This window comes from Motacilla alba, chromosome 7, assembly GCF_015832195.1.
Source record: "Motacilla alba alba isolate MOTALB_02 chromosome 7, Motacilla_alba_V1.0_pri, whole genome shotgun sequence".
In the NCBI taxonomy this organism is placed as follows: Eukaryota; Metazoa; Chordata; class Aves; order Passeriformes; family Motacillidae; genus Motacilla; species Motacilla alba.
In genome coordinates this window covers 26,940,094-26,965,773 of record NC_052022.1, presented here as the reverse complement: position 1 = coordinate 26,965,773, position 25,680 = coordinate 26,940,094, and the positions used below count along the sequence as shown (strand labels likewise).

General features: G+C 39.7%; 2 protein-coding genes and 1 long non-coding RNA gene across 5 annotated transcripts in view; 2 read left to right on the top strand and 1 right to left on the bottom strand.

The window, feature by feature from the left end:
- LOC119703100 overlaps positions 1–2,029 on the bottom strand; it is a 7,149-nt gene extending 5,120 nt beyond the window's left edge. The window contains exon 1 of the long non-coding RNA XR_005257551.1: positions 991–2,029. This is a non-coding gene — a long non-coding RNA (uncharacterized LOC119703100). The remainder of the gene's footprint in view (positions 1–990) is intronic.
- CFLAR (CASP8 and FADD like apoptosis regulator) lies at positions 230–16,414 on the top strand. 3 transcript variants are annotated; one of them, XM_038142367.1, is made up of 12 exons: positions 230–679; positions 2,036–2,158; positions 3,704–4,135; positions 5,046–5,151; positions 6,110–6,245; positions 6,408–6,505; positions 7,365–7,416; positions 8,143–8,198; positions 9,156–9,234; positions 11,179–11,674; positions 12,607–12,754; positions 14,160–16,414. In XM_038142367.1, exons 3-11 carry the CDS (start codon positions 3,840–3,842, stop codon positions 12,749–12,751), a joined length of 1,464 nt encoding a protein of 487 aa, XP_037998295.1. In that variant the 5' UTR covers positions 230–679; positions 2,036–2,158; positions 3,704–3,839; the 3' UTR covers positions 12,752–12,754; positions 14,160–16,414. The 3 variants fall into 3 exon arrangements, with proteins under 3 accessions (XP_037998295.1, XP_037998294.1, XP_037998293.1); XM_038142366.1 differs by having other exon boundaries at positions 234–679; positions 2,039–2,158; positions 12,607–16,414; XM_038142365.1 differs by having other exon boundaries at positions 234–679; positions 12,607–16,414.
- Positions 14,283–25,680, top strand: LOC119703096 (caspase-8-like). Its single transcript, XM_038142364.1, has 9 exons — positions 14,283–14,421; positions 16,484–17,315; positions 18,536–18,886; positions 19,026–19,125; positions 19,678–19,813; positions 20,672–20,760; positions 22,143–22,248; positions 22,990–23,503; positions 24,020–25,680. Exons 2-9 carry the CDS (start codon positions 17,152–17,154, stop codon positions 24,183–24,185), a joined length of 1,626 nt encoding a protein of 541 aa, XP_037998292.1. The 5' UTR covers positions 14,283–14,421; positions 16,484–17,151; the 3' UTR covers positions 24,186–25,680.

Below are 25,680 nucleotides of genomic sequence, written 5' to 3'. Positions count from 1 at the left end.
TAGCTGCAATGCTAGCATCCGGCAGTAAATGGCTTCAATGAAAGTTGCTAGTTTATGCCACGGGAATAGCAACACCCAGTTTTCAGGAACGAGGCGTTACGCAATATTTACTTAAGATTAATCAGCGGGAAGCATACAACTTTCGCACAGCTGTACATTATCCTCACGTGAACGAACAAATTCAGAGTAAGACAAGAGCCATACAAGGGGTTACGGCTAAACTCCCGTCGAAACTCGTGCCCACACTAACCGCAGGTCTGAAGCTAGTCACCGACAACGCTGCTACTACTTCATAGCTCGCAGGGCCAGCACAGAGCCGTTCTGTCTGTCTGTCCCCACAGCAGCGGCAGGACAAAAGCACCGCCTCCCAGCGCCCGTGCACACGCCGAACCCGGCACCGCCGCCACGGCCTCCCGCCGCACTGTCCGCGCCAGGGGGAGGTGCCGGGAGGCGCCGCAGGCCCCGACCCGCCTCCATCCGCTGTGGGGCGGTTTTGTGTGTTCAGCCCTGAGTGCTCCAGGGGTACGGCAGGAAACAAAACGAAAACCATCATCCTGCCTCCCCCCCTCCCCCCCGGCCCGGCCCGGCGCTGGGCAGCCAGCGGGCCGGTACCGCCCCAGCTCCTCCCTGCTCCAAATGGCGAACCTGGCTGCTGTAGAGACCTCCCCGACGCGTCTGGGTGCGTTCTACCTTCCCCCGCTCCTTTCCCCCTCCTCTCCCTCACACTTCCCTTCCCGCCGAGCGCTTTCGGCACGGGCGGCCCAGCCCCGAGCGTCCGGCGGAGCGGGGCCTGCGCTCGCGGTGAGAACCGAAACCGAATGTGATTTAAAATGACGCGCTTACAAAAATCACTGGAAATCTGCATAAACCACGTTTAGTAGTTGGGGATTTTTGTTGTTGTTGTTGTTGTTTTTTGGGGGAGTTTAGTTTAGTTTTGTTTTATTTTAATTAGGAGGACTAGGACGTTAAAACAAATTAGCCTGGTCATACCAGTTTACATCCGGAGCAAACTGTTCCAGCGTAGTAAGGAGTGTGGTGATCCCCGCAGCAATTCCCTGCTTTTCCCGAGTACGTTGCGCAAGTTCTGTTGAAGGGCACAGGGCAGTGAGGCAATAGGGAAAGTTAAAAGCTGTGGAGCATGCTCTGCAATTTTGAAAGATGCCGGCTGGGCCTGGCTCCGAGCGCAGCCGTTCCGCGCCCCAAACAAGGCAGAGCGGGGGAACCGCGGAGCGCAGGCAGTGCCCCCGTGGCCAGGTCATCTTGTGTTCTCCCCTTCCAGCACGGCTTTTCCGCCTGAGTTCCTCTTGTGGTAGAAAAATAATTTCCCGAGTCAGAACGACACCCACTGGTGACATATCCTGTTTTTCTTGGCCGCGAAGATGACTGTGAAAGGTTCAAGATACAAAATGCCAGCAAGGAGTTACCTTGTGCATCTTTGTGTGAAATTTTAGTATGTTATTTCCTGCTCCTTTGCAAGGGTGTTGAAAAAAAAAAAAAGCCTAATTACACATGCACATGAACACAAAAATTATTGAGGCAGCTTTATCTCTGATGACTATGAACTTTTTTATTTTGTCTTAGAAGATAAGCTGATTTTTCTCTCCTCTTTTTGGAGAATTTACATTCACTAAGTCATCTTGTTTCAGAGTCCACATAATCAAAAGCTAGGCTGCTGGGTTTCTGTTGTGATGGCTTTTTTTCTTTTACTTTTGCAGCTATAATAACTCTATCTGTGGTGTTTGAAAAAAGGGTCATCAGATGGAAGAGTGGAGCATTATGCCCTTTATCTCTTATGGTGGACTGGATCCGCAAAGTTACAAACAAATTACTTCCCGTTCCTCTTACTCATTCCCCTCACAGTAGCCAATGAATGCTACGTGCACAGCTGGTTTTCCTTTTATTTACAGCACCATTATTCCTGGTTCCCTGCAGTCATACTGAAGAATGATCCTTGGTCATTTTATTTGGTTTTCCCACCCCCATAAAATTAGGAAGTAGCCCCCCACAGTAATTTGTGATCTTGACATTTGTCCAGCAGAGAATGAGTTAATGTAATCACTGGAAAATTCTGTATGGAAACCGATGTGTGCTGGATCAATGATTTGGCAATGGTCCAATGCCAGTTTTCCTGTGTTCTTGGGAACAGGTGTACATACAGGTAAGATAATTTCAAGACTGAGTAGAATCGGTATTTTTTTATAATGAGCATATAATGTACCATATATGAAGAAGATTCACAATACAAGAGGAGTCATATGTGTGTTTTAAAGGCAAATTATTTTTAAGTTAATATGTAAATAGTAATTCTGCATGTCTGAAATTCCAACTCGGTGGGAAATTCCCCCCAACACACCCTTCCTCCGTTTTTTTTTTAACTAGTTTTAAAAGATTAGATAAAAATCAACTAGAGTAGTTAAAAAGTTTTTCTGGTATTTCCAAAAATGACCAAAAGTTGTTAAATTCCTGTTTCACTTTAGAGTTAAACTATTACTTCAAGTTCTTTTGAAACTCCCAGTTGAATGTACCTGGGAGATGCTTTCATATGAAGGTACCTTGTGCCTCCCCCTTCTTGAATGCATTATGTCATGAAAAGAGTGTCTATAATTCTGTAGAATTCTCACAAGTGTTTGATGCTAGATTGAAAATAAGTTAGCAATAAATATGCTTTTCTTCTGATAGAAAACTTTCCAAAACACATTACAGTGCATGAGGGGTTCCTCTGTTTTAGATTAATTGATCTCACCTGCTTAATTATGGACACAATATGTGACATTTTGGATTGTAACTTCTAGAATGTGTAACAAAAGGATGAAAATGCTGTAAAAAAAATCTAATTCAGGTGCAGGAATCTTTTGGTGTATTAGGCTTTGAAGTTGAATTGGCATTTGCTTTCCAGTATGGTTTAAATAAAACTCTGCAGTATAGTGATGAAACTCTGTGGAGGGACTAAGATTTGTCTTTAGGTTTGCTCATCTGCCATTTCTCCCTGTGTGTAATGGAGGTCAGAGCAGGTTAGATAGAATTTCCATAGGTTGTGGCAGTGGAAATTGAGTACAGCACCCTCCTGATTTTGTTAATCACAAGGCTGGGGGTTTTTCCAGGTTTGAATTTTTGTTCCAGTTTTCAGTATTATGGTACATGAATGTTTAGTGAAGAAAAGATGGTCTGTGGCTTATCTATACCTATAAAATTAACCAATTTGCATATTTAAGGTTGGAGTATTTTCTTTGAGTGTCTTCAATCTTTTTGAGCATGGAGGGTGTGGGTAGAAAATCCTTTTAACCCCAGATTGGAATAAATTTAAATGATGTTAATAATGAGAAAATCAGCACATTCTTGAATTTACAGATAATTGGTGGTTTTAAAATTACATGTTATATTGTTGCTCGGAAAAGGGCAGAGCTTTTGGAAATACTTAATCTACTACTCATCAGTAAGCTGATGACTTTGTTTCACTTCCTGTGGAATATACAGACTCATGTTAAGGTAATTTATTCTAAAAAGAACTCACATGTCTGATTAGTATGACCTTCTAAATACTTTTAGTTTTGTAATGAACAACTGGGAGATTCCCTTGAATAAAGTAGGTCTGTGGAGTGTTAGTTGGCGTGTTAGTTGAAAGTTAAATACTTCAGAGAGGAGAGTTAACTGTGGGCTTGTGCAGCCGATCACTGTTTTATTGCCTTTTAATTCTCTTCCACAGAACTTTCCTTGTAGAAATGCACCTACTTAAGAATGAACACAAGAGAGGTGCTGTGGTGGACACAAGCTTCATGTCATGCTGGTTTCCAGTTTAAAAACCAGTAGGCTGGCAATTTTAAAGGAACAGCATCAAAGTGATGACCAGGTGCCAAGTGCCAGCTTTCCTTATTCATCAGATTCAAGAGGAATTGGATAAAGAAGAGGAAGAGACGATGGTTTTCCTGTGCCGAGACCTTGCTCCTGACTTGGCCAATGCTGATCTTAAAGAGATCCTGGTGGCTTTGAATGAGAGAGAGAAACTGACTACTCTTGGCTTGTCTGAGCTGTTGTACAGAGTCAAGAGGTTTGACTTGCTGAGGAGGATCCTGAACACTGAGAAAGCAACAGTGGAAGCTCACCTTGCCAGGAGTCTCAGACTTATCCCTGATTACAGGTAATATATCAATTTCAGATTTCAAAGCTACACTGTCTTGTTCAAAATAAGTGGTTTGGTTTTTTCCTTTGCTTGGGTGGGTGGGGCAGTATGGGTGAGTTGGTTCTTAAATTTATTTATTTATTTGTTTGTTTGTTTGTTTGTTTGTTTATTTAATACTTCTCAGATTCAGAGAATATTTGTTGAAGGTAGAGGAAAAGCAGAAAAGGACATTATATCTAGAGTTATAATTAAAGAAAATGTCAAGTTTAGTCCCTGAATTAAACTTTGGTAGTCTCTTACTAGTCATGATGGCATTAGAAGCATCTGTATTTAAGGAGTTTGTGTGTTTGTGAATAGAACCAGTGATGTTTGGAGAGTTCTAGATTAGCAGCTAAAAATGACACTTTAAAGGAATATCATTGGTTAGACATATTTTCTTTTCTGGCTTGCTTTGGGGACATAGCCACGTGGTATAACTTTTCTCAAGGGACCTCTCTCTTCCTTGTTTTACTCTACTAGTTTTGAGAGGCTTAAATTGAGAAATTCCAGTTATTTTCTTTGAGCGACTTCAGAAGGAAATCCATGTACTCATAAGGAAGATTTTCCTGTATTCTCACTAAAATAAAAACCCTGTAACTAACAGGTTAAAAAGTTAAGGATATGTTCTGTTGTCTCATTAATCTCTGTTAAACATTAAAGAAACTTCTGTTTTCCTAACTGTGGCTATTACACTGTCAGTCTGAAAAACACAGGTGCTGATTGGCAAGAGTATTTTATAATTGGATCTTGAAACAGGGTATGTTTTTTACCTGTTTCTTAGTTAGAAATCGTAGATTAAGACTGGAACACGGGGAGAAGTTGAGTAGTTGGGAAAGGGAGGAATCTTGCTGCAAGCTAATCCTTTAGAAATATCTCAACTTTATTTCAGGGTACTAATGGTAGAGATAAATGAAAATCTGGAAAAAGATGAAGTGGGTTCTCTTGGTTTTCTACTCAGAGATTATGCACCTCGTATGAAAATGGCAAAAGATAAGGTATGTTTTCTTTAATTCTGGCATTCTCCTCTGGAGCAGAGACATTAAAGTAAAAAAATATGTAGCTAGACAGCAAAGGAAAGGAGTCAGTACTGCAAGCAGTATTGAGACAGGAGTACAGAAACATCAGGAAGCAGACAAGGAGTTGTGGCTTCTGTTTCATTTTGTTGATTTTTAATTCAAGGAAAGAAGCATGGAAAACTAGTAAAAAAGTAAGAGGGAACAGTGCTTGTCATAGTGTATGGTGGTTGAATGCACTTCATGGCAGGCATTTTACAGAAGTCTTTCTTCAGTATTTCTGACCTGAAAGTTCATGTGAGGAATGTTAAGAATGTTAAGAAAGATCATGATAAGAATGTTTTGAAACCATTAACCATTTGAACTGTATCTTGAATTACAAAGTCACTTTTTGTTTGTGCTCTGCTTCACTTACAAAAGAACACATATATTGTAATTACGTCTTTATACCTTTGCATTCTGAATATTTTTGTTAAGTCCTCTGAGAAAGCAGAAATTCAGCAGAGAGGAGTCAGAAACTTTGACCACTGTACGGAGAAGACTGAAGATTTCTGTCTTCTTCCTTTGAGGTTTTTTTTCCTTTTCTGTCTTCAGTCAGAGAAGAGAGACCCTGAAAATTTCCCAAAGCTTTTCTTGCCTCTCGCTTTGTGGCATGTGAGCGGCATTCACAGTGGCTGGCTTTGCAGCAAAAACAAAATGCTAAACTGTTTCCTCAAAAATTTAAGATTGATTTTTAGGAATATCACTTTGTAGTTTCTATTACTCCTGCAATAATATCAAGGATTCATGTGTCTCTGAGATCATTTTCTTAGAAGGTGTAACATCTCTAATTGTTTATACAGCCTTTATCACCTCTCCATGGTATTTTCTATGTTGTTGCTTTGTTGCATCTGGTGGAGAAAAATATACTGATGTGTTTGGGTTTATGTTGCTATTCTAGAGTTTTCTAGCTCTTATAATTGACCTGGAGAAGCTAAATTTGGTGGCTCCTAATCAGCTGGATTTGATAGAAAACTGTTTTCGAAGTATTCACAGAATAGACTTGATTAGGAAGATTCAAATGTACAAACACGAAGGTAAGATGCTCTTTTTGCACTGGTTACTCTTGATACCAACAATCAGACGTGCTGAAGATAGAACTATGACTTACAAATAAGGGCATTTGCATTCTTCATAGATTAAGATTTTCAAAACAGTTGAAACATCATGGTGTGTTTGTGTTTCTGTTAAATTTGCAGCTTCAGTGTCCTCCATTCATTGTCAGCCAGTTTATGTGAATGCTCATCAGGCCTCTCTCCCTAATTTCAATCTGATTGATCCTCCTTATCATTCAGGGGTAAGTATACAAGAAGTGAAACAAATCTTTTATTTCTCAATATTGCCAGACTTGAAAAGGAGATCCATCTTTCAGAGCCTGAGGAGTTAAGAGATAGCTAGTGACTAAAATATTGCTTGGTTTATTTCTGTTATTCCTGTAATTTGCTGAGTTTAGGGTCTGATTTAAATCTGCCTGAGAAAGATACCATTTAAAGGACTTCTGTGAATTTTTTCCTATTAGTTGAACATATAAAATCTGCATCTTGAAAGTTTCTTTGTATTACACTGTGGAGTCAAAAGTTTTGCTTTGACTGTTCTTTGCAAAACATACTCTTCTTCTTTGTACCTCTGGACCTTTCAGGGAAAGTAAAGCTGAAAATGATAGCTTTTTAAAGAAGAGTTTTTCTGGGGGTTTTTTTTGTGGCTTGTTTTAAACTCAGTTTAAGAAGATATCTCAGTATCTGAAAAGTCATCAAATCCTATTGCATGCAGTATTCTTTACATTTGAGTTAGCTCTGATATTGTCTTAGTATGATCTTTCTTAAAGTCTTAACCTTGCTAAAGTTGATGATATTAGTTGTCATGTGTTCAGTAAACATGCAGCTCCCTGCTTCTGTATAGGAAACAAAGTTCACATATTCAGAGGCTTTTCCTGGCTGTTCATGACAAGCTGGTGGGGTTTTTTTTGGTGTTTATTTTATTTGTCTGTGCTCTGGGTAGGGTTTTTCCATCTGTTACGTTGTAATTCTATTTAGCTGATAGAAAGTAATCCAAAATATCCTTTTACTGAGGAAGAAAAACTACTGTGTTTTATTTTGGAAAACATTTATTAATTCTTGAAGGAGAATAGGAAAATTATGCCTTTTTCTTAATTTCAGATTCAGAATGAGAGCATGGAAAACTTACAAAATGGATCAAGTCTTACTCTGGGTAAGAGTGATTTATCTAAAAGAGCCAAATGATGAATTTCATTACATCAAAAGGACTGTTGTTTGATAATTGTGTTCATGGCTAATCCTGTTAATAACATCAGGAGCAGAGAGTATTTGAAATCTCTCAGAACTGAGCCTGGCCTTACTGTTTGGTCTTGTATTTGCGTTGCTTGCGCTGCCACATCTTAAAAAATTCTTAAAAATTGTACGCTTCCACTGTCAAAACTTCTCAACAGAATAAATATTTTATTTGTAAAACCATGGATAAAATTGGCTAGCCAGCTCTGGAGGCCTGTGTTGTGCAGTTCTGCCCATTAAGTCTGGAGAAGGAAGTTTTTGTGTCAGTTCAGCAGTGAACTCCCCACCAGGCCAGCTAGGAAGTTGTGCATTGAATACCAGGTTCTTTCCAAATGTATTGTTTTTTCTGTGGAAACCCCAAATACCTCTCAAATATGGTGATTTTTAAAATTAGTTGACTAAATTCTTTCAGTGTAGAAGAGATTCATTGTTTATTCTGGTCCCGAGCAATGTAGAATGAAATCCAGATAACAATTTAGAGGTGAATAATTTAGGGATTTTTAAACTTCAGTGGCATATGTAGAAACTAAACAGTCCCAATGAGTGAGAACTTTGCTGAGGTAGATGCATTCTTCTTTATAATTGATCTGGTGATTGAAAAATATCACTGGCACTTGCATACTGAGTTTACTTCTGTATGTTTTAGCTGCAGCTGAACCACTTCACATGTCCATTGAGGAGTCAGGATCAGTGCCACATAAGGTATATTCTTGTGTATATGTATGCATGTAAATAAGTATAATCCCAGTGAATATTTTCCTTAGTTTTCTTTGTGTTTCATTTTGAGATTTCCTTGAGTTGTGTGCAGACGGAACAATGGGTACATCCTCAGCCATAAACAGGTTCTGTGAATTGTTTTGCAGAATATATTTGACGTATAATATATTTGCTGCTTCTCTGGAAGCAGCACTGTGCAATATGTGATGTGCACACAGAACCCATACATTTATTAGTGGAGGCCAAGTTAAAACCTGTTGAAGTTCAGACCTCTTGCCACATGCATTAGAAATCACAGAGCTTCTTTGCATGCAGTAGATTTTCTTCTTGATTCCCTCCTCCCCCCTTGCTCTTGAGGCAGAAGACAGACATGCTTTGGGTATTAATGATAAGGATGGCCAACTGCTATTTGTACTAGTTCTCCTATAGGCCAGGAACCAACCTGTAGCAAATTGATTTGCTTCAATCAATTCTCTTCAGAGGGGAGAGGAATTGTGATAGAGTCGTTATGGATTATTTAGGAATAAGGAGGTTGTTCAAATAAACATTGTTGCTCGTCATTTTCTGATGAGCAGTGCTTGCTTGCACACCTGAGGAACACAAAAGTTCTCTACATTTATTGTGTTGGCTGTATGAAGCTTGTACAGTTTTTGTCTCTATTTAAGAATCTTTATGGTTGTGAGATTGCATAACATAAGGACACAAAAAACTAAACCTGTACTAGAAATAGAGGGAAAAGAATCATTAGTCCCTTTCTCCTGTTTTTTTGTTGTGTCAATAAGACACATTACAACTCAGTAGACAGATTTCTGCCACCTACTTGATGGAAAACAACAGAACGTTATTTAATATATCTATAACATAAAATTTAAGAAAATAATATGGTCTTAAACTTGAGAAAGTGATGTATTAACTTCGTAATTGTCCTTTCACATTTCTCAGATGTCTGATGATACCTACAGAATGCAAAGTCAACCTTTAGGAATATGCCTGATAATAGATTGTATTGGCAATGACACTGGTAAGTCTCTGGAATTTTAAGTCACTTAACTTTAATCTCTGATAACTAGAATAATTTAGTATAAAGAATATAATGTACATTTACCAGCCAGATTAGGGTATTGTTGTCCCAGTCATTTAATCTACCAATTCTAGTAAGACTTCTAAAGCAAAGAGTTGGAAGGGACAACATCAGGTTAAAGCCATCTGTCCTAATTATTGGAGACAGTTTGGGGTTTTTTTGGTGCAGAATCTCTGAATGAAAGAACTTGGAAAAAGAGACTGAATTTTGGGATGGAAAAAAAGGATGTTCAGCATCCAACAGGAAAATTAGGCTTACAGCAGTCATGCAGTCATACAGCAGGTTATTGGCAGAGATCGTAGTGTTTCCCAGCAGTTAACAAAACCAAAACTGTTGTGGATTTTAGGTGCAATCATACTGGACACCAGAGATTTTCAACAGTCATGAGGTCCTTTGTTAATGATGCACCTGGGCTTCTGTCCTGTCTTGCAGAGTTTAGCTGAAAGTGTCACCACAGTGAAACCGAAAGTGTCACCACTGCTGTCAGTGTAGTCACTGCCGTGGTTGAAATGTGGCAGTTTCCTGATTGCCTTTGTAGAATCCTAGAATTAGATCTTTGCACAGTCAAAAACACCCCTCACTCTCTAAGCACTGTAACACGTGCGGCTAAAAATAAAAACAAAGAGAGTATTTGCAGCCAGTTCTGTAATAGGCTGGGAGATGTAGGGAAGGAGAGGCTTTCCGGGCATGTCTTTTGGTTTTCTCAAATGTAATGGTCCAGCAGATGAACTAACTAGAATTGCTGCTGCAGTTGAAGGGCAGTGGTTGTGGAGCTCACCCACAGGAAGTCTGTATCTCAGATGTTTAAAGTCCCATTGTCAGCATTTAACATGATAGAAGACAAGACTTGCACTTAAGTACATTATGGTGCTGGTGAGATTCAGAGGAGACAGGGCATTGCTTAAAGGAGTTTACTAGAAAGGCAGAAATAGTTGTGTCACACTATTCTGAAGTCTGAATACACTGAAGAAAAAGAAGAGGGAAGGGAAAACATTAGAAATTGTATCTGTGGCATGACAGACATTAGAATCTGTGACATTGGAATCTGTAGCTGTCCCAAGATTTAATCTCGGGAAGGGGAACCAGTAATAGATACTGTAGGATCAAGAATTACAACACTTTATAATGCCCAGTGTAAACAGCATGAACTTATCAAATGCTGAGAGAATTCAAACTGAAATGCACCTTGCTGTTTTGTGAATAGCTGCTTTTGACTTTTCCATTTGGAAATCAGTTTTAATCCTTACATTGTAAACAATGAGGGGAGAAAAGGCTAGTGTTTTATGTAGGATGGAGATGCTGAAAAACCAGTGGAGGTTTGTTGGCAGATGGCTAGTGTTGAAGAAATAGGTAGTTTCTGATCTCAGGCTGCAGCTTGTAATTCTTTTCCTACCAGAAGCTGTGCATGGGCAGTGTATATGTGCTTTATACTAAAGATCCAATGCTACAGCTGTAAGTTGTAGTAGTAGCTAGTGGCGCTCTGAACAGTTAATACCTGTGGTTTTAACCACCATGTATCTGGTTTCAGTCCCATATTAAGAAACATCCAAAGTAGTTATTCAGATCTTAACACATTTTCCTGCAGCACAGGTTAACACAAATACAGTCAGAGTTAAATCTTGTGGTTTGGGTCTGTGGAATGTGAACAGACACACAGTGTCTCTGCTGTCATGAAGCATGTAACTCACAGGAAAGACAACATGCATATAGCACTATAAGTATGTAATGTACTGTGATCAACACCAAGTACTCCTGATTTTTTTAACTATTGTGATAAAATAAACTACTTAGTTTCAATAGAAGAACACTCTAAGTACTGTAATTCAATATAGATGAACTTGAGCCTTGGTGTGCCTTGGTTTAATTACATCTTGCTTCTTTCAGATGTGTTGGAAGAGACCTTCAGAGGCTTAGGCTATGACGTTCATTGTCACAGATATTTAAATATGAACTCCATGAATCAAACAGTGCTTGAAGTTGCAAGGTGGCAGAAGCACAAAAATTATGACAGCTTCGTTTGCATATTGGTCAGCCGTGGAAACTCTGAGAGCATCTTTTGTACAGACCATGCCTTTTCTGGATTCCCTTTGGAACAAATAAAGAAATACTTCACAGCAGACTCATGTCCTGGACTCCTAGGAAAACCGAAGCTTTTTTTTATTCAGAGCTATGTTGTGCCAGAAAATGAGCAAGAATGTACCAGTCTGTTGGAAGTAGATGGGAATGCTGAGAATATCAGAGCTAAAGTCTCTATTCCCCATACAGCAGACATCTTTTGGAGTCATTGCAAGGTGGATGTGTCTACACTAGAACAATCCCCAACTTCACCTTCATATTATCTGCGTGGTCTGGCTGAGATACTCCGTAATCCTTATAAAAGGTAAATTAAAGTAAGAAGAAAGAAATAACCCTTTTTCTATGATAGCTTATTGTCATGGAGAATGAGAAACTTTAAATTTCAAACCATCTGGTCCTGAAATATGTTTTCTTGCAGTGTCATAGTCTAAAAGACAAGTATCCTCACACAATTGCATAGAAAGGTAGCCTAAACTAGGAGTGAAGTTTCTGATTCAGTTGCGGTGTAAAGTTAAAGTGTGTTATGGCATTGGGGCTTGCAGAGTGAGAAGGGAAGAACCTGTCCTGGATAATGTATGTCAGTGCTTTAGACAGGATTGGAAATCTTCCTTCTCCAAGATAAACAGGTTTCTGTTAAATTGAGGATTGCCATGTACCACTGGAAAGAGCTGTGCTTGCAAATATAAATGGTCAGTACTTAAGTTCAGAACAAAGGCAGTAGAGAGGGAAGAATTTTCTACTTTCTCTAAATTTAATTAACTCTTTACTCACAGAGCAAACTGATTGCCAATATGTGATCTTGAATTTAAACTGATCAGAAAACCTTTGTCTATGTAAAGAGATCAAAGGGAATCTGTGCAAAAGTCAGATACAGTTGGATATATAACTTACCAACAAAGGTTTTATTTATACAGCTGACCTACCAGGGAACTAACAACTGTTATTCAAGGTAGTTGCAGTGGTAACATTTAGTGCCTTTTTACAAACCCTGAAGCCTTGCCACAAAATCACAGATCATCATGTCAGCATAATCAATATCACAGCAATGATTTGGGTCATAAGAGTTTGGCTCAAAATTCGTGTACAGCCTTGCATGTTAGAGGTCTTGCCTCTGCGGTAAAGACTGAAATTGCAAACTTTCTCCATGCTGAGTCTGAAGATATCTTCTCTGTTGAGAATTCTTAAATGGTGTCTTGCTTCATTCTGTAATGGAATATTTTGCTTTTGTTGCTGCAGGAAACTCTGTGTATTGGGTATCCATATGGAACTGAACAAAAAAGTTTATGATTGGAATATGACCGCTGACCCAAGCCAACAGTACTCACTGCTGCTCCAGCACACACTGAGGAAGAAACTTTTTTTCCCACTTAACTGCTGTTAGAAAGTACATATCTGAAATTATTACAGGAAGCATTTGCTATGATGCAAACAGTTTAATGAATACTTTTATTTATACATTATTATTTCATGTGTATCTAAAGTGCCTGTTGCTTCCAAACACAGGAATTTACAAGCATTTTAGTGTGCTAAGACACTAGATTTTGTATTTTAATACCATAATCTCTGAAAGCTTGGATGAGAATGGTAGCTATTGTATAGCAGTGCAACATATCTTGCTACTGAATACAATGTGTAAACAGAGTGTTAAGAACTCTAAACTGTATAGCTGTCGGGTTTTTCAAAAAAAAAAACAGAAGTGTTTTTATTGCTTCATTGGTGGTTTTTAACATACCTCCTAGCACTTAATATTTAAACAAATATAAGCCAGTCCAAACCACTGAAACATGTTGATTACTTTCCTCTGCACCTAATAATGGCAAATGTCTCAGGAAAGCATTCCTACCCAGTAATGCCAAATCTTTGCTCACAAGTTCTGGCTTTTATGTCTCTATAGACTGGCAAAACAGAAGGGAGAGAGAGATGGTGTTTTCAGTAATCTGGATTCCATCTGTTTGCTGCATTAAAGATTGCATTGTTAGAACTGTCCACAGCAAACAGAGGTTCTGTGTTGATAAATGAGACAGTCTGCCGTGCTTTGGGCCAAGTGTGTTTTCTGCTGATGCAAAAATGAGTCTGCGTATGACAGGACATTACAGTAATCTGCTACACAGTTAAAAAATGTGGGATTTTGGCATATGTCTTGTGGAAGCTGAAACATGATTCACACTCACTGCACTAGGCATGGTTATAAAAAGATACTTAAAAATATTTCAACTTAAATGTAGTATGTAGCAGCCGTGGGGCCTTAAGACTGGATTATGTTAAACATCCCACTCTCACTGCTTTTGCTTATGAAAAAGAATATGCCTCTATTAATTCATTTTTTCCCAAGTGCTCTTGTTCTTGTGAAAAAAGGAAAGGGAAAATTGTCCTAAATATAATTTTTTTTTCCAAAGTTCAGTTAACCAACTTGTATAACAGCATAACCTGGATGGGTTGTATTGAAGTTTATTGTCACTGAACTTAGTGACAATAAACTAGGCCACCTGTAAATATTTAATTTTTACTCTTAGTATAGTCTCCTACACAGGAAAATAATTCAAGGGCCTGGTGTGCCTTGCTTGGTTTCTGTTTAGATTTTTAATGGAAATAGAGAAGGATACAAAATGACAGATATGGGATCATAGAAGTTACTTCGTGTGGTGGCTGGTAAATTAACTACATGGTGTAACAAACATTTCCTATGGTTGTAGAAATAAGGTGTAATTTCAAGTTACATATATTTAAGTAATGTTAATAAATGTGATCTTCTTCACAGAATAATTTCACTTTTCCATTTCCTTTACTAGCTTTTGCATTTGACAAGCACTTCTGCTACCCTATAGACAACCAAAAGCAGGGAGAATGGAACCAAGAGGAGGCAGATGAGAAAAAGAAATGTGGAAATTTTAAGCAGGAACAAGAAGGGGAATGGTAGGGAGCATCAAGAGAAGAACAAGTAGGGGAAAGACGATTCGGAGGAGAAATACAGTATTAATACTGGAAGGAGAAGAAAACAGGGAAAAGGAAGTGAGAATAATAGTGGCTGTCTTTACAGACTCTAATGATATGGTGAGTTGATTGATGTTTTGTGGATTGGTTGGTTGGGAGTTTTGAGTGATGCTAAATGCAACTATTTACTTAAAATATTAGCAATAGAATACATTCTGCTTTTACAGTTTTGTGACAAGTTTGGTTTGGGGGTTAAGAAGTATATATGTTCTTTGCCTTACTGCAAGACACAGTAAGTCAAGTCCATGTCCCTTTCATTAAGAGATGCAGAAATGCTGTTTTGAAAACTACAGGCTCCTGTAATCTGCCCTTTCAGTGGAACAGCAAGGGACTCTGTTTATGGCTGCTTGGTTGGAAGTGGTTATAACCCTCTAGAGTTGTGGGGACAGACATGTATTGTCCTCCATTCATGGGTGTCAGATACTGATTTTTTATGCTGATCCTCAGTAGATTCTTAAACTTTAGCCATACACAATCTATAATCATACATCTAAGCAGTATTTATTGCCTTGACACCTCTTTCAAGTATGATATTTGGGCAGGCTGATTCCCTGTACCTGCTGCATAGGGAGTATTTATGCAGGACTTCTGTGAAGTCCTGCATAGAATATGCTGAGTTAGAAGGGAGCCATCAGGATCATCAAGTCCAGCTCCTGGCTCTGCAGAGGACACTCTAAGAATCCCATGTGCCTGAGAGTGTTGTTTAACAGCTTATTGAGCTCTGTCAGGGTTGATGCTGTGACCACTTCCCTGGGGAGCGTGTTCCGGTGCCCAGTCACCCTCTGGATGAAGAACCTCTTCCTAAAATCTACCCTAACCCTCCCCTGACACAGTTTCATTTCTCAAGTCCAGTCAGTGATCACCAGAGAGAAGCAGTTGATACCTCTGCCCCTCTGCCTCCCCTTCGTGAGGATGTTGAAGACTGCCATGAGGTCTCCCCTCAGTCTCCTCTTCTCCAGGCTGAATAAACCAAGTGACCTCAACCCCTCCTCAGAGGGCCTCCCCTCCAAAACCCTTACCAGGTTTCTGTGTCCCTCCACACACATGATGGGGACTGTCTCTTCCTGCTGTAGTGCACACATAAAATTTGAGTCTAGAAATGGCTGTGGGGTGTGGACTGCATCAAGTTGTCCCTGTATTGCAGACAGTGAAATTATTTCAGGTTAAATGATCCTTTAGCCAAAAGAAAAGGGGGAAGAGAATTTTGGATCCATCATGAGTTTGGGGTGTTAGCACAGCAACATAGAGAGTGACGTGCTGGTGAAATTTCATGGTCTTGGACTGCCAAAATGTTTCGTTTTCAGAACCTACTATTGGAGGAGGTAAAACAAGTTACGCTGCTCCTGCCTTGTGAGAGGTTGGAATAAGGCTGTCAGAGTCACTGCTCTGGCACTTCATTGCAGTTTTGGTTTCTGATAACAGGAAAAAAAATTCTTGTAGTTCTGTACGTGCTGTATATATGGAAGGTGATGCCTTTAAATGGCTCAGAAGGTGTACTCATGAGGCAAGTGTTTTGTACCAGACTTGAGTTGCATGGTTTTTCTCAGCCACCTACACTGATGTGGCTGAGCCATAAATTGAGTTTACTTTTTACTGTTACATATTTGTGTATTACAATGGTTACCAATTCATTATCCAAAATAGAAGTTATGTTCAAGAGGATGTTACTGTGGTAGCACTTGTAGATGGAGCATGTTGTATGGCTAATCTCCCCTTTCAACTCTGCATAAATGTAACAGTGGCTCCTATTACAGATACCTGAAACAGAGAAGCTTTTTATGGGAATTTCAGAGAGTTCTTTTCTTCTTTCCAGAGTTTTAAGTTTCTGACATACAGAACAGTATTGCTGAGAAGAGGCTGCTGTCTGTGTGGATGATCTATCTTCAATTTAAATTAAATCTCCTGTACTGAATTATTTGACAGCTTTTCTGTGGCTGGTTTAAATAATGTCTATTTTCAGCTTCTGTATTAGAAACAATAATAAGACACTATAATTGAATACAAATGCTGGGTTTCATGCTGATATTCTGAATAAAATTTTTGTATGCAGTCAGATTGATTGTCCCTGTCTCCCTCTAGAACATAGAATAACTCTGAAATTCTTGATCTGTTTATCTTGCAGACCTCTATAACTTGTTAAATTAGGCTGTGAAGTTTACAGCTCTCTAAAAGCAAGTTGACATAATACAGGACAGCAAGCAGGTAACTGAGCTGCTCTTGGTGTGTTGGACAAAAACTTTTAGCATGAGCAAGGAGACACTTCCCATCCCGTCTCCATTGACCCGAGGTTGTGGGGAGATACAGATGACCCCAGAGATGCTGAAGGCCCCGAGGAGCCTGCACTGAGCAGTCTGCTCACCTTCCTCCTCCTCCCTTTACTGCAGCGGACACACAGACCTACGTACAAATGGTACTGCAGCCCTCTCCCACAAGCGCTGCTCTTCGAGCTTCCTTCCAGTGAGGAAACAAAAATTAAAGTAATATGCCTAAAATGTTTGAGGCCTTTTTGCGATGTAGCTTGCTTTAAAATGGCTTGGCAGCAAAAGCGGAAAATTACGGGGCACGTCTTACCCTTCGTATCCGAGGCGCAGCCTGAAGCTTTTTCGCGGTCGCTGGCAGCGTTCCCCCCGAGCTCACGGGCCGTGAGGCGGCGGCCGGGCGGGCTCGGGCCGGAGCTTGCCGGCGGGACGGGGCGGTGCCGCCGCTGGTGGTGAGAGCCCCGGCGGGCGCCGGCAGCCGTGACCGCCCCGCTCTTCGGACGTGCCGCTGCTCCTTCCCTCGCATCCGCTGATGTCACATTCGCCCGGGCTGCTGACGCTGCCTCCTGCCCCGGGCGGGAACTGGGCGCGCCTCCCCCGCCCGCTGCGAGCCGCAAAAGAGTTCGCGAAAGGAGCCAGAGCCGCCGTCCCGGGTAGCCGCCGGGAGAGGGATCAGGACTGGAATTCGCGTAAGAGGTACCAAAATGTGGGGCTGAAGTGGAGAGGGAAGGAAGGAAGGAAAGTTCCATCTCCCGAGTCCGGAGCGTAGCTCCCGCTCGTTTTGGGTGTGGCGGCTCCCGGCTGCGCGCGGCCTCCGGGACATTCCTCCTCCATGTGGCCTGCGGCCGAGCTTTTGCGGGCATTTGCGGGCGCTCCGGCTTTGCAGTATATTTAAACCCTTGGGGCAGTGATCCAGTCAGTTAAAAAACTTTAAAGAAAAGATAGTTTTACAATCCTTATCCTGCTTATTTCATACGATTTCCTTTCTCTGAGGCGATATCTGAAAGCATACATCAGAGATGCGGATAGTTTACTTTTCTGTGTCGATGCCCCGATGCAGCTCTGGCTGTGCTGGCCAAGCCTGGGCAGCGAGCAGATCCTGCACTCATTGTGCTCCCTCAAGTAGAAACCTTTGCTTCCAACTGCTCTAAGCAAAAGATTGAAGTCCTACTACCCAGAAGGTACTGAAGCACCTTCTTACCTATTTAACCATCCAGGGGCAGAATAGAACTGCCTAGGCTGCATGGAAGAAATTGGTGTAGTGGAAGGTTGATTAGTCTCTATTAAACCTGAGTAAGAGTGAGTTTCTCGTGCAGAGCCTATTTAGACTGAGTATTGAGTCTTATTACATTTTAACTGCCAGTAACTTGTAAGGGAGGCTTATAAGGATTTTTCTATGCCAAACGTCAAATACAATGTGGAAGCAAATTACACCTGGGAGTGGGTGGTTATTCCACAGCTTCAGCTTGGGTGTCAGCCAAGATACAGAGGAACAACTCCCTGCTACAGCCAGAGAACAAGAAGCTCTTGGGCTGTAGATCAAGGAATATGCATGCACCACTGTGCTGTCTCCATTCATAGATGTAATAAGTTACTGCAGGGACTCTTCCCCATTACAACAGAAAGAAGCAAAGATCTGAATGTGGAAGATGCTCAAAAGAAAAGAAAATTCAGACCTTGAGGTCATCTAACACAGTTTTTTGCTCAGAGCAGGGCTAACTTCAACTATAGACTGGGTTGTTCAGAGATTCTGCCAAATCTGGTCTTTTCGTGGTCTGTGTTTAGACAAGGAAGTAAATTTCAAATTTATTTATTAAAAGGTAATTCAAGGCTTCCAAACAATCATTGGGTAAAAATGTAGAAGGATTGCTGTATTGAGGATTCAAGTGTTACTAGTGTTTGCTTTCTGTTTTCAGACAGAGAGAAGCTGTTTCAGCTGTTGGTTCCAGCAACATGGAGAATGATATCAGCTCGAAGTTTTATCAGCAGCTTTTCTTTATTAGTGAAAATCTGGTGACTGAAGATGTAGCAGCTTTAAAATTTCTCTGTACTGACTTGCTCCACCTCAGTAAACTAGAAGGTGTGAAGTCAGCAGTAGACATCTTCAGGCTTCTTCTGGCTCAAGAATATCTGAATGCAGAAGACACTTTCCTAGTAGCTGAACTCTTATACAGAATTAAACGTCACTCCTTGCTTAAGAAACTTGGTTACACCAAGGAGAAAGTACAAGAACATCTGGGTGAGAAGGGAAGAATATCTCCATACAGGTAAGCTTGCAGTGGAATTCTCTTCCCTCCGTTACTGCTATCTATGCCATACTCTTTTCCTTTCCATTTTTAAATTCCTTGCCTTTGGTTTTTGTACCATCTTCTGTTCCACTTTTATCTCACTGCATCTCTGTTACAGGCAGATGCTGTATGAATTGTCAGAGAACTTCAGCAGTCAGATGTTGCAGGAAACCGTATTCCGCCTGGAAAGAGATCTTCAAAACCCATGGACAATTCATGTATGTGAGGAGTGAGCCAAATGTGTGTATGGTGGGAAGGGAAGACAGAAGGCAGGAAATAGAAGAAAAAGTGTGAGAAGTATTTGGCAGAATAGAGCATAATATGCAACTAGGCTGGTTGGTTCATAGGGATAGCAAGAAGGAAGATGTTGACAGGCAAGAGTAGAATTTGGTCCCTCGTGCCAAGGTCAGTCACTGACAGTTCACTGAGGAGCATCAGAGTATAAAAAGGTGACAAATCAAATCTTTGCCCTGCTTGGGCCATATGCAAGGGAGATTCATGGCATTGGTACTGTTTCACAGCAATGAAGTCTTCTTGAAGCCACGAGTCATTAATATGGCTTGGGTGAATCTGTTTAAACAAGACCATACCAAATAAAAACACAACCAGTGGCTTTCCATTTCTGCTTTAATGGTGATGTAAAATTGACTGGTCCTTATTGGTAGGGAACAAAACAAACAATAATGTGATTGTTTGAGACAGGGCTGAGAGACAAGTTTTGATTTCTAAGGAACAGTAATAATATTTTGCTCTCTCCTTCTGGCTGTCAGTCTGCATTGGATTTGCTGACTTCATTGGAAAACCAGGACCTTTTAAGTAAAGACAATGTACAGATACTGGAGGAAATCTGTATGATCGTTTCACCTCATCTCCTGGAGACAATAAACTGCTACAAAAGGGCAAAAGGTGAGAAATTCATAGTCTAGGAGTAGGTTTGCTAAAACGCAGGAAGCACTAGATGGGTCTGGGCTACTGAACTTAAGGTCATATGTGTGTATTGCTGAAACAGGAGCTGGAGTGGCATAAATCTGGCATGACAATTCCTAGCCTGCATTATTTCCTAGCTGAATCCCTGAAATACAGGGATGTGCTGGAATATCTGAGGAAACAGAGCAGCCCAGCACATACAGAGCAGGCTGGGAAACTGAAAATATGCTTATAGTTATGTCTCACTTCTCCATTTCCCCAGTAATGATATTGAGATGATGACAACTGTCCTGCAAAAGGCATTTTGTGATCTGTGAATGTGCACTACATAAAAGCAGTTGCCTGCTAATAGGCTGGCAAGACAAACTGTGCATGTGTGTCTGATACATGGGCTATGAGCATACAGATGATTTCTGGTTTTATATTTAAAAAAACCAGATTTATTACTGATTCAGGAGGAAAAAAAATGTCAACTTCAGTAGTAAGAATGCAGGTTCTTCTTAAATACAGGTAATTTCTAAGCTGATATTCAGATGAAAAATTAATTAGAATGTCTTGGGGAGAATCTATCTTTGTACCATGGGTATCTTTATTTTGCAATATTGATACAAATAGAAGCATTGCCTTTGCACAAAAATAAATATAATAAAAATAACCAAAAAATGTTCAGAATAGATCTATTGAAAATGACTATGCTATCTTGTATGGAGGAATTATTTCTTTCAGTAGTGAAACAGTATTTCAAATACAAAAAAGTGATGTAGCTAAACTCCTTTTTGCTGCATCCACAAATATTGAACTCATCTTCATAAATATCTATGCTGGGTTTTTTTCTAGATAACAAGGCAGCTAATTTTACACAAGGCTTCCCTGAACTAAACCTGGAGCTGCATGGAGAATTCAGCAATGTAGAAAATGAATCCAAGGTTTGAGACAATCTCTTAAATCCTTTTTGAATAGCTGGAGGTGTGAGGTTTTCATCCTCTCTTGAATGGCATTTATCATGCAAGGACTTGTGAGATAACTCTGTGTCTCATAAAGTTCCTTGACGTGACTGATAAATTGGAATGTTTCAAAGAATATTTTAACCTCAGAGGCCAGAAATTTAGCAATATTGAAAGGTGTGTTGTAGACCAAATGGGCATAATACCTCTGAAGTTATTCACACATCAGTGCATGTGCTTATCTGCCTGATAAAGGCAAAACATTTTGCATTTGTCTAAGTTGTGAATTTTGGAGATGGCAGTAGAATGTGCAGGACACAGAGACAATTGGAGCTTCACAGGTCTCACTTTTTGCATCTGGTTTAGAAAAGGCCTCAGGGCATCTTGAAATTAGAAGTCTCTCTTTTGTGAGATCCCTTCTTAGAGGCCTTATGTGCACTCTTTAACCACAGTGTAGCCATTGAATTCTCCCTCTGGCCTTTTCTTTGCAATGACCGTGGATATTGAAGGAGCGAGTTGCTCCATTTGTTTATAGATATTTAATTTCTTGAAGTTCTTTCCTGTAACATCTTTTCATCACCTGATGTTCAGACCGCTGCAAAACTGTTGAAGGAACTTGGAATGCTGCCTTCATTTTCTTCTTACTAAAATGCACAAAAGGAGGTGTGTATTGCTCTCTAGTGAGGAGGAAGGGACTCCAGGGGATGGAGGTTTTTATTTCAACCCAAGGTTGGACTTAAATACATGGTACTTGAAGTTTTGGTGCTTTTCAGCTTTTAAAATGCTGGGTTTTTTCAACAGTGGGAGGTAATTTTAAATCTTAACCAAAAACTTGTAGTATGATAGGTTTATGCACTTCTGAGATTTCTGTTCTTCTTGCATCCTTTCCCAGTGGATCAGTATGAATCACCTACTCCAGGTATTTATTACTGTTCTCAAAAAAAGAGTAATGAATACCTACTAAAAATACCAACTCAGATGTCTAACTTCCTGTAGTTCCAGTGTGATCTCTCTGCCATGAAGCTAAAATACTCTTTAGACATTGGAAACAGTTGGTGTCTTCTGTCCCCATCACCAGCTCAGATTGCAGAGTTTGGCTGCTGAATGCTGCCTTTTGCATACAGATGAGAACCCAGATGCTAAATCCTTCTTCTGCAGTTTGATAGGATGGTGGCAGTGTACTTGGAGTTTCACTGATGTTTTTTCACAGAGGGAGGCACCATAGAGTTCCAGATGTTCAAAAATAGCCCTCAGTCTTAGGTGCCTCTAACTCCTGGATGCCAATTGTGAGACATGTTAAGGAAATACAAGTAGGTTGAATAAATTCATTGAAACTGTAAGCTTTTTTCTTCTCCTTTCTACAGACTATGAAAAGCTATAAAATGGATGGGCCACACAGAGGATTTTGTCTCATTATTAATAATGTTAATTTCAATAGTTCTCAGAGGGATGGTTCTTGCAAAGATGCTGGTAAGTTACTGAAGTGAGATTTTTGGAGGATCTGTTTCCCCAGGTGAGTTGATTATGTAGTGTTGCCCTATATTTTATTGTCTATGGTTAGTTAATATTCTAAAAGAGTGAAATGTTTCATATGTGTTAAATTATGTCATTTGTGTATCCTGGTGGAGGAGAGGCAAAAGGATGAGTAACTACAGGGTTTTTCTGTTGCATTATTCTTGAATAATGTTAAGAATCACTTTTTACTTATCCTTTTTCTCCAGCTATAGTAAAGAACTAAAACTAAACTAAATTAAACCATCGTTCTCCCTAATATAATACAAAAATCTGTAATCAAGCAACTCTGTGCATGCTTTGTTCTGTTTCCTCTATTTATCTTTTAAGAATGGAACTCATAATAGTCAAAGCTGCAACTGGAAAATAATGATGTGAGGAAGGTTTTGAAAGATCTTTTCTGAAGCTGGGGAAGGGCAGATTCTTTGTGTTTTCAAGTGTCATTTGTGTGCTCACTCACAATGACAATGTATGCACTATTTTCTGAAGCTTGTCTAGAAAAATCCAGGAACTCTGTGTTTGAGCTGATGCCATCTTTTTTTATTCCACTTAACCTTTAGTTGGTACTAGTATGAGGATGAAGCTGCAGAAGTGTCAGGGTGTAAGGTCTTTCCCCCTCCCAGATTAGCTTGCATGGTGACTTCATAAAATGTTTTTATCTTGCCTTGAATTTTCCTTTTGTCTTTCATTGATTTACAGAGCAACTGAAGAGAGTATTCACATGGCTTGGTCTGGATGTGATAACTTTCAGAGATCTGACATCTTGGCAGATTATAAATCTCATGGAAACTTGGCAGCGTGTGCAAGATCACAAAGAGAGGAACTGTTTTATATGTTGTATTCTATCTCATGGAAAGTTAGGAGCAATCTTCGGGACAGATGACAAACCTGTGTCAATCCGCATGCTTATGTCCCACTTCACTGCCAAACAATGTCCCCAGCTGGCTGCAAAACCCAAACTCTTCTTTATCCAGGCATGCCAGGGTGCCAAGGTACAGCGTCCTGTCTATATTGACACTGATGGACCACCTCCTGACTTGCAGGACTCCTCTTCCATGCAGGAGAGAGCTGCTCTTTTAAAAAGTATTCCCGAAGAGGCTGATTTCCTCCTAGGCATGGCCACAGTTGATGGATGTGTTGCTTTTCGGCACCGTGAAGAGGGTGCTTGGTATATTCAGGCCCTCTGCAGCAAGCTACAATTGTTGGTACCAAGGTAAATACTTGGCTTAGTGCTCTGATTAAATTTTTCTTCTCCAAAGGTAGTTCATCTAGGTACACCTATCCATGTTCTAAGGTCTATCCATGTTCTAAGGTGGATGGAATTAGTTAAAGTGATGATTTCACACTGATAAATTTACATCAACTCTGCTAGTACCATACATGTAATCTGTAGAATGTGAAGTTTATTGTGAAAAAATGCTCAAAACCTCACATCTATAATCTTCATGACAGCACAGTTTATTGGGTGATAGCTTAAAATATTTTATTCCACTATTTTTCTTTGTTGGTTGAATTAAGCAAGACAGAGCAAGAAAAGGTCTTTTTTTTAATGTGGCTCAAATGAGGACAAAAGAGAAATTTGGAGAAAAGTATGTGTTTTCTTTTTTGTGTTTAAAATGTTTAAACTCTTATCTTCTAGCTGATCAGGGAGATGTTAAGTGGATTGCCATCTGCTCACTAATAAATAATTTCTTTTTTTTTTTTTTTTTTTCCTCTCTCCTGGCTGTAGGGGTGAAGATATTTTGTCAATTCTTACACAAGTTAATGAAGATGTGGCCGGACGTGTTAGTGTTAGCCCTTCAGGGACGAGGAAGCAAATGCCCCAACCAGCATATACCTTAAGAAGAAAACTTATATTCCCAATACCTACGGCCCCTCCTCCTTCACAGCAATAACAATGCTTTTAATACACATAATTTTATCATCTCATTTAAATGTAATTCATTACACTACCTGCTTTAAGACAGTTTGCTTTGATGTAAGGCCTTATAAATTTTTTGTCAAACTTTGAAACTGGAGGAGACACAATTAAAACAATCAATGTGCCAGCTATTTACGTAATCTATATATATACAGTTACCAGTGTTGGTAACTCTGTTTAGCTCATGTTAAACATTTTTGTACCTGCACAGGCTACAGATACAATAGGTTTTTCCTCGCAGCATAGGGATTGCATGTAAGCTTTCATATTTAAACCAGGATTGTTAATAGTCTGGTTTAGACTCATCATGCTTTATTTTGTAGGCTAACAATTTTTAATCCACTAAAAAATCCTGTTAAATCATGTTTCTAAATCCACTAGCTGTGTTCATAGAGAGAAAAAAGTGGGAAGGAAGAGACAAAACCTTAAGTAGTAAGTGGAAAAGGATTTCTTCAATCTCTAATGAAAACTACATTTAACTTAAAAAAGAACCAGTTTCCAACTGAAATCAGCAATTTGTTCCACAGTGCCCTCAAATGGCTAGCATAAGCTTCAAGTACAATGAAGTTTTCCAAAACTGAGTAAAGCCAAAATGCTGCTCATTATTCCCTCGGTGAAACCTTGTAAACTGTTATTTCCCCATCACTTCTGAGAAAATTTATGGTAGAAAATTTGCCTGCTGTGAAATACAGCAGTCAGATGAACTTTGTTAAGCATTACATTTTTAAATTAAATTTTTAAATTATCGTTTGTTGGTTTAGGATCTAAAATGCAGCCAGTCTGTGAAGGCTCCTATGGACTAAGCTGCTGACAGAATTTTATGAGTTAACTGAAATAATGCCATGTTGTTTTGTTATAAACACTTACTACATATGCCTGTGTCTTTCCTGTTTGTTACTACATTAAATTCATACTTTTTAAGAGCTTGGTGAGATAAAAATTTTGTACTGGGGTAAGGGTTTGTCCTTGTTTCTGACAGATTCCTGCACTTTGTTGGGCTTCATGAATTAGTGAGGTTTTAACTGCTTTAGGGTTTAAGCTGAAGTGAAACTTCATCAAAATACTCATTATTATATAAGATTAGCAATACCTTAAGGTGAAGATAGGAAGGAGTACTGTCTAGTGCTATTGGGTGCAATTTATAGCTTGCACTATTTTTAGGAGGGGAGTTTTGCATCATACAGAGCATATTGAAATGCCGCCAGCTCTCCAAAACATGATGGTCCCTTTATGATAATGAAGTGGTATTGCATTTTAATACCCATTGCATTTTAAGTCTTCTGAGTTAGCATGGCTGCCACACTTGAAGTCACATTTATGCCACAGATAAGAAAAATGTTTCATCCTTTAGTGGAATATATAACATTGGGATGAAATTGTGATGTTTCTGGCTTGCAGTTACTGTTCAGACTTGATGCACTCATTCTGTATGTTTAGGAACCAAATAAATTTTAATCAGTCTGGAGTAA